We start from the raw sequence: 8,591 nt of genomic DNA, 5'->3' as shown, positions 1-8,591 counted from the left end.
AGAATCTTCATAATCCAAGTGAATGCATTGCTAGAGTTGAAACAGATGTCCAAGCTAATTCTTATTCTGTTCTAGAGTTCACGTGAATGAGGGCAGTCTTTGAGAACATGAAGAATATCCTCCATAGTAGAAGAGCAGCGTGAACAAGCTGTAGAATCACAAAGATGGCATTCCTTACGTTTACAGTTCATTGGGAGAGCATTATTGAGGATTTGCAAACAGAAGAATCTCAATTTCTCAGGGTAGGTAGATGCCAAATTCTCTTCCATATTGGGTAAAGGTATTAGTCACTACTTATAAGCCAATTATATGCTAAAGCAGCAGTATAACAACCTGAAGAGATACTAGTCCATGCAAAGTTATCAAATCCAATAGGAAAACGGGGGATGGTAATGCGTTGGATCCTTTGTTGGATAGCTTGTGGGAGGGTCGTACTAAGAACATTAAGATTCCGTGTATTATCCTACCACAAGTGTGCAACTTGCAACTGAGTATCAAATATGTGAACAAAGGGGACAACTTCACATAAAGGCCCAATGCCAAGCCAATTAGTAAAGAAGACAGATGATGATTCACCTGATCCAAGTTTTGTCTCAAATCTTGGAAGGAGAGTATTGACTGCCTTTAAGATGCTTCTCCATGTGTAAGAAGCCCCTTTAGTAACAAAAGGAGTTATGATAGAGTGTGGGCCTAAATATTTATGTGAGAGAAATTTAACCCAAGGTTTATCAATCTTGAGCAAAAGATTACAAATAAGATTCCCAAGGCGAGAAGTATTGGTGTTCCTAGCATCTCTAATTCCCAAGCCACCATGAGTTTTTGGTTTGTTATTTGGTCCAATGAACCATGTTCCAGCATCTGGACTCACCATCTTTGGCCCAGAGAAAATGCTTACTGATTTGATTTAGTTTATCACATATGATGTGTAGGGTCTAATACACTTGCATTGTGTATACATGCATGGAAGTGATGACAAACTTGGTGAGACACAACCTACCAACACGGTTTAGAGTTTTACCCTTCCAGGCAGCCACCCTGTTCCTCACTTTATGTACTACATGCTCAAAATCTCGTAATGATACTGTACCAATTATAATGTTTTGGCCAAGGTATTTCCCAAGACTACGAGAATGTTTGATTCCAAGCAAGTTTTCTAGATTATGAATCATTCTTGGATCAAGACCTTTAGAGCAAATAAATTTTGACTTATGAAGATTTATCTTAAGACCAAAAGCCTCAACTCTCCAAGCTTGATCTGTTGAGGCTTTACAAAAAAGGAGGTCATCTGCAAATAGGTGTGATAGAAGTGGACCACCCTAGAAAGTGTAATTGGTTCCCACTCTTGATCATCCATCATTTCATGTATTTTTAAAGCGTTTCGTTCCATGCACAAGATAAACAGGTAAGGGAAAAAGGGGATCTCCTTGTCTTAAGCCTATGGTGGGGATAAATCCATTAAGGCGGGGATAAATCCATTAAGGCAAGAACCATTTCAGAGAATAGATAACGGGGAGCCTGTAACACCCCACATAATTAATTGGATAATGCTCGCAGGAAAACACAAACAAATGTAATGTTTCTTGGAGAAAATGCCAACTAACCTATTCTAGGCCTTTTCTAGGTCTATTTTAATGGCCATTATACCTTTTTTGGTTTTTGATTTTTGTATACAAATATAATGGCCTCCTAAGCCAATATAACTTTATCAGTGGTTCCCCTACCAGGAATGAAACTACTTTGAAACGGGCCCACCAAGTTAGACAAGTATGGACGGATCCTTGTAACAATAACCTTAGTGATCACTTTGTATGCAACATTGCACAAACTTATAGGTTGAAAATCTTTAAAGTGATTTGGTTGTTCAACCTTGGGGATCAAAACCAGTAAAGTTTGTAGTAAACTTGGATCAGCATGGCCATCCCGAAAGGCATTTCAAACAAGGCTACACAAATCCTTCCCCATAATGGGCCAAAATTGTTTGTAAAAGAAGGGTTGGAAACCATAGCCCCTAGGGCTTTGAATGATTTCATACTCATGATGGCTTTTCTTACTTCCTCATTGGTTATTTGTGCATGAATCGATAGCTTACCATCTTTAGTGAGTTGAGGAATGGATCTAACTTGGAATTGTGTGCGTGGGCGAACATTTAGGTCCATAAAGAGAGAGGAAAAGAACCTTTGTGCTTCCTAAGATTATCCGGATCGGAAATCCAGGTACCATCATCAATGAAAATACCATGAATTTTATTTCTTTTACGACGAATAATAGTTTGGATGTGGAAAAATTTTGTATTCCTATCACCAAATCGTACCCAATTTTCTCGAGACTTTTGGAATTAGATAAATTCATCTTGGAGGAGAATTTCTTCATACTCATATTGAAGTGACTTTTCCAGGCGCAAACTCTTTGTCTCTCTATTTTCGAATGCACATTGTACTCCTTTTAAGTCTAGCAAGAATTCTTGGAATACAAATAAGTCCTACATGATAAAATAAGAGAAAAATAACAATTTATAAAACATATACATATTCTAATGTAGAGAGACCTTTTGGGTAATGATAAAAAATAAAATCGTGAGAACTTAGGTCCAAAAGAAAGGATTGTTGAGATACAAACAAGTCCAACATTGATAAAATAAGAGAAAAAAATAACAACTTATAAAACATACACATATTCCAATGTAAGAGAATCTTTTTGGGTAATGACCAAAATCAAAACCGTGAGAGTTTAGACTCAAAGCGGACAATATCTCAAAAATATCCCTTCACACAAATAAGTAATTGACAGTTATCAGAATATACACGACATAAATTTTCAACAAAAGCTTAAGGGAACATGATACGCCAGTTGTTATCAGCAAGCACTTTGTCAAGTCTTTTTGTTATGCGGACACCTTTACTACAACACAACCAGGTAAACTTGTTACCAATTGCCCAAGTCAATCAATTGACAACTTTCAATCATCTCATTAAAATGTAAGGTCTCTGTGATAGAGAAACATCCACCCTTAACCTCAGAGGAGTTAGAAGTTTCATTGAAATCTCCAAAAAGCATCCAAGGGACACTTATGTCTTGTCTAAGAGATACCAAGTGGTTCCATAATGTAAGTGGATTATGTCTATACCTAGTTACATATGAAAGGGGGATTTAAAATGAAAAATCAACAAACAATTTGAGAAAGAAAGAGAGAAAGAAAAGTAAGGTTAGACGAATTATTTTGAGTCATTCGGAGCTGCTTAAAATTTAAGAATTTTCTTTATTTTTATTTTAATAGAAAAACTTAACTTTAATCCTTTAATTTATTTTATAAATTACTCATTTTATTATTTTTATTGAAGTATGTACTTTTTATTGATAAGAGCTAATTTTTCAAAGTTCTTATATAAGAACGATTTTTATACCGGGTGACTCACATCACTAATACAATCCAATGATAAAATTTATAAGAATTAATTCTTATATTTAAAAACGGATTAAAAACTATTATTAATAGCTAAAGATTCTTAGGAAAAAAAAAGGCTCATGATATATACACCTTCTTTTTTTTATAAGTACATCACCTTTTTAAAAAAAATTATAAAATATTATTTTTTTTAAAAAAAATTTAATTTTACACTTTCAACTTTCAATTTGCTACTTTCTTCTTATTATTCACACACGTTTTTTTTCTCTTTCAATTTTTACATGTTACCAAAATAGGTGGGGTGAAGGAAAAATAAGGAGGTGCATGTAAAAATTGAAAAAAGGAGGAAATATGTGTAAAAAAAAGTACTAAATTAAATGTTGTGAATGTAAAATTAAAAAATTTAAAACAAAAAATTAAAAATATCTTAAAATTTTAATTTTTTTTAAAAAGGAGGTGTACTTATAGAAAAAAAAGGAGGTGTATATATCATGAACCAAAAAAAAATTCTGTTAAAAGGGTCCAAAATTATGCTACAGACATGACCCAATAACACACAATCAACATTTGGGCTTTGTTCCAATCTAATGGGCTTCGATGGGCCTGCGATGCTCCCTTGTTGAAACGACAGCGTTTCTGGGTAGTCAGTGGTGGCATTGATGACAGGTCAACTCTGAGTGGGACATGGGAAAATCAGAAAAGCAAAAAAGTCTTCGTATCCGTTTGTGAACTTTTCTCTGTTCATTTCAACTTTTCCTTTTTCACAACCATTTCAAATTTCAAAACACTTCTTCTTCTTTTTCGTCTTCTCGTTCTATCTTAATTAAGCCGAGCAGCAACACCAGCTTCAAACTCACCTCAACCTCCACTTGCAGTTGCCACCTCGTACTTTGCAAAAACGTGTTCTTTGCTCAAATGGGTGGTTCAGGAAGATGGCTTAAGTCGCTCATTCCTCTCAGAAAGGCCTCCCCATCTGATCAAGTTTGCAAATTTTTGTTGGGATTTTTTTTTTCTTGCTGTGTTTGGCTCTGTGATGTTTAGTCAGTATGTTTCTGCATTTTTCAGGAGAAGGGTGTTGATAAGAGTAAGAGAAAGTGGAAGCTATGGAGGAGCAGTTCAGAAGGGTTTGGGATTGGATGCTCCATGAAGAAGGGGCAGGGTGGTGGTGGTGCTTCCTTTGTGGTGGATGATGGAGCATTTGCTGCTGCTATGGCTGCTGTGGTCAGAACTCCACTCAAAGACTTCATGGTGATCAAGCAGGAATGGGCTGCCATTCGAATCCAGGCAGTGTTTCGAGGTTTCTTGGTAAGTTAAACACTTCTCTAGTTATCTTATTTCATTTATTAAGAACTAATAATAAACTAACTGAATCAGTTAATATCATTGAAACTTTTGCATTATCATGATGCAGCTTGTTCTCTGTTCAAGTTTGTTTAGTTTTTTTAGTTTTTAAGATTTTCTGGTGTTGAATTGTTTAAGAAGCAGAACCAACTCCATTCTATGTTTGAGTTAGTGCTAGGCAAGATTCAAAGTTCAATTTAGGACCAGGACCTCATAATCATGCTATCGTAGTATGAACTTTTGTAGAATTTCCAATAGATTGCATGGTGTTTTTGGTTTTTTAATTTCACTATTATGAAATGAGCAAAATCGTGGTGAAATTTCAAGCGGTTAGAACTTAGAAGTTAGAACTACTAAAGATAAGCTTTTTTCTGAGTTATAAAGTTCACTTTGACTTGCTATGGTTGGAATGGTTGGTTATGGAATTATCGGGGCTACTGTACTATGGGAAGTGGGAACAGTACTATTTAGTGTTTAGTCATAATAGGAGTGTAGGACATCAACATGCAATCTTTAATTGCTTATAGTTTTCAGAAAATATCTATTACTAAGTAGATAGGGGTTGATCACAGAAAGATCTGCCACTCCATTGGTCATTCATTATGTTGGGGGTTTGATTAGTATGCTAAAAGTATGTTCCATGTGCTTTTATATTTTTTGTTCCCATTTCTTTGTTTTGAACTTATTTATGTTGCAGGCAAGACGAGCTTTAAGGGCCCTGAGGGCAGTGGTGAGGTTGCAGGCCATATTTCGCGGTTGGCAAGTGAGAAAGCAAGCAGCTGTTACTCTAAGGTGCATGCAGGCTCTTGTGCGAGTTCAAGCACGGGTCAAGGCAAGGAATGCGAAGAATTCTCCAGAGGGGAAAGCTAATGAAGATGATCCTGTTAAGCAGGCTGAGGTATCATAGTTTTTTCACAATTTGACTCAACATTGTGTAACATTCTGTAGTGTTGATACTTGATGCCATGTTAAGATGTTAACATTTAGCAAAATTTTTCATGTCATTGTCAGAAAGGGTGGTGTGACATTCCAGGAACTGTGGAAGAAGTTAAGGCGAAATTACAAATGAGACAGGAAGGAGCAATTAAGAGAGATAGAACAAAGGCATACTCTCTATCTAAGCAGGTAATGGAATAGAAGATCTACTATATTTGTTCTGAGTGTCAGTAGTTAGATGATTACTAAAAAAAATTGTGCTTCAATAAATTTTGTTTGCTTTCAGAAATCGACACCAAGTGCTAGTCCAAATTCAAGAGCTTCTAAGCCAGTTATTCCTCTCAAGCACTGCAGCCGAGAAAGCAAGAGCTCGGGATGGAGTATGTTAGAACGCTGGATGGCTGCAAAGCCATGGGAGAGCAGGTCGATGGAAGAGATGTATCTGGACTCGCCTGACAAGACTCCAGTGACCAGTAAAAGTGATCATTTTGTTCTTCCCTTTAATTCAGATAAACAAAATGACTCAGTCAAAGCAAGAAGGAATGGTGTGACAACCAGAATTTCATCTAAATCTCTTGCAACTAGTCAATCAACTCCATCATCTTCAGCCATAAGCTCGGAATGCATGTATGATGATAGCCCTATGTCAACTTCATGCACATCTGAATCACCACCTCTACCATCTACCAACAATGTTATGGTGGAAGCAACAGAAGAAAGAAATGTTTTTAAACCAAGCTACATGAATCTGACAGCATCAACCAAAGCTAAACTGAAACCCTATAGGTGTTTTTCTCAGAATTCAAAGAGAATCTTCATGGATGATTGTGTGTCACTAAATGGAGTTACTAGATGCAGTTCTGGTTCCTATCCTTCTGCCAATATGTGGAAGAATGTCTATGCAACACCTCTTAGGACAAGTTATCAAAAGCGATATACATTAGAAGATAAGTAGTTGCTTTGCCACGACAATCACTGGAATGTTCTATTTCAATAAGCCAACAGCTTGTTGTTCATTGTCACCTTCATCAGATGAATGTGTGTACTAATACACAGATAATTGCTAATTGATATACGGATAACACAAGTGCTTTGGTGTGAAGATGAAAAGCACATTTTCAATTTATAAGGTGTTTTTACGGCAATTTATAATCAGTATCTCTTTGTTTTGGGCTATAATCATGTTAATTTTTGGAGGAACATTCATAATTAGTAGTTCTAAGTTGTACTATCTGAAAGACTGAAGTGCAAACTATGAGCTTTAAGAAGAGACTTGATTCTGAATTCTTACTTTAAGCTTTTCTTTGAATGCATGTTTGTATTTTAAATACATATAAGCAAGTGGTTTGTATGAGGAATGAAATAGCACATTAGTTTCATTCGTACCATGTTTGTGCAAAATCTCTAGAACAACAAAGGTGAGAGACATGTTTATTTTTTTTAGAATTGGTTTCCTTGTGATATTAATGGTAGAAAATTGCATTGTGACATTACTGGTATATATAAACCAAAGTTGACTCTTAATGGAAGATAACTGAATTTGAATGTAGCTGCTTATGTTAAACGGACTTACATTGAATTGTTCATTACCATTTTTAAAAAAATTAAGTAATTGTCAACTACTATAAGCTTGTTGTACTAATGTACCGTTAAAAATAAGAAAATAGTTCTCGTAAATCCTTTCAGGATTGAGTAATTTCGGCAAGTGATAAAGCATTTGAGTATCAATTTGTGATACTGATTTTAATAATCATAAAAGTCACATTCATGGAAAATTAAGACTTACGGTAACATTCTGGCATGCTTTGGAATGTTAACCTTTATTTCTCATATAAATCAGCAATATTAAATCTAGTGTCACTTTTGTCGTCTACTATGCATAAATGATAAAATACTAAAAAATCAAGAAATACAGTACAAGTGTACAACATAACTGTTAATCCCGAGTTCTCTACTGTACCAAAAAAGTCTACTAACTGTACCCAAAAAAAATCCCGAGTTCTCGACCATTAATATCTTAAATCTATAACAGAGTTATTTTTATTTCCTCTAAACCTTTTTTGTTTTTTTGCGGCTTCCATCCACCTACCCAAATTTTGTTGTGCATTATCAAATTTCAACTAAAAAAAACCATAGTATCAATATAATGAGAAAGATGCAAAAACCATCAATTCAAGATTAGAATGACTAAGATTATTAGACATGCCTTATCTCCTCTTAAGCAACATAGAGTAATCAATTGGAGAAATCTTGTGGTCCAAATTGAAATGATAATATGTAATGATGCAACAGCTAGAAACAGAATGGTCCATTTGGTCCAGTCACTCATGCTCTAGAAGGACCACAGTTATCAGCATCACCAACACTTCGAAGCATATGTGCGTCATTTAACAGTTTAACATCAAAGGAAAGAAGATTGATGGACACAAATAATAGTGGTAAAATATTTTCGGTTCCAAATGGACCAAACGATTAAATAGTTCAAAGGTCAATTTCAGAGCTATGGACAAAACTGATAAGACTTTAATGCAGTATCTCAAAGGCGTTAAAGTTTGACTTCTGTCTAGTGCATGGCCTACGTGAGGTTGCTATTGTGTTCACAGGATTCCCACGTGAGAACGTGCGCTAACAATGGCAAGAAATCAGGATGCCACAAAAAGTTGTGAAAAAAATTTAACTGTGATAGGCTTTCTTTAATTTGAGTAAGTATGCAAACTTCCTTTCGTGGGGGGTTGCTATGAATGAAGGAAGTTGAGATGGATTCTCATAAGACTACAGGAGGGATACTTTCTTGGATAACCCTTTATTTGTGGGGCAATTGTTTTTGTTTCATTGTCTAACAGAATATTATCTCTGTTTTCATTTTCTTTTCATTCCTTTTATTTGCTTCAGCAATAATGATGACACCAAT

General features: G+C 35.4%; 1 protein-coding gene across 1 annotated transcript; it reads left to right on the top strand.

The window, feature by feature from the left end:
* The first annotated feature begins 3,926 nt into the window (after positions 1 to 3,926).
* On the top strand, positions 3,927 to 6,993 carry LOC109808989 (protein IQ-DOMAIN 6). Its single transcript, XM_020372194.3, has 5 exons — positions 3,927 to 4,384; positions 4,469 to 4,708; positions 5,442 to 5,642; positions 5,756 to 5,869; positions 5,967 to 6,993. The coding sequence occupies exons 1-5, from the start codon at positions 4,319 to 4,321 to the stop codon at positions 6,633 to 6,635; spliced, it is 1,290 nt and encodes a 429-aa protein (XP_020227783.2). The 5' UTR covers positions 3,927 to 4,318; the 3' UTR covers positions 6,636 to 6,993.
* The last annotated feature ends 1,598 nt before the right edge of the window (positions 6,994 to 8,591 follow it).

This window comes from Cajanus cajan, chromosome 5 (genome assembly GCF_000230855.2).
Source record: "Cajanus cajan strain Asha chromosome 5, NIPB_CcT2T_4, whole genome shotgun sequence".
Classification (NCBI taxonomy): Eukaryota; Viridiplantae; Streptophyta; class Magnoliopsida; order Fabales; family Fabaceae; genus Cajanus; species Cajanus cajan.
This window is presented reverse-complemented; position numbering and strand designations above follow the sequence as displayed.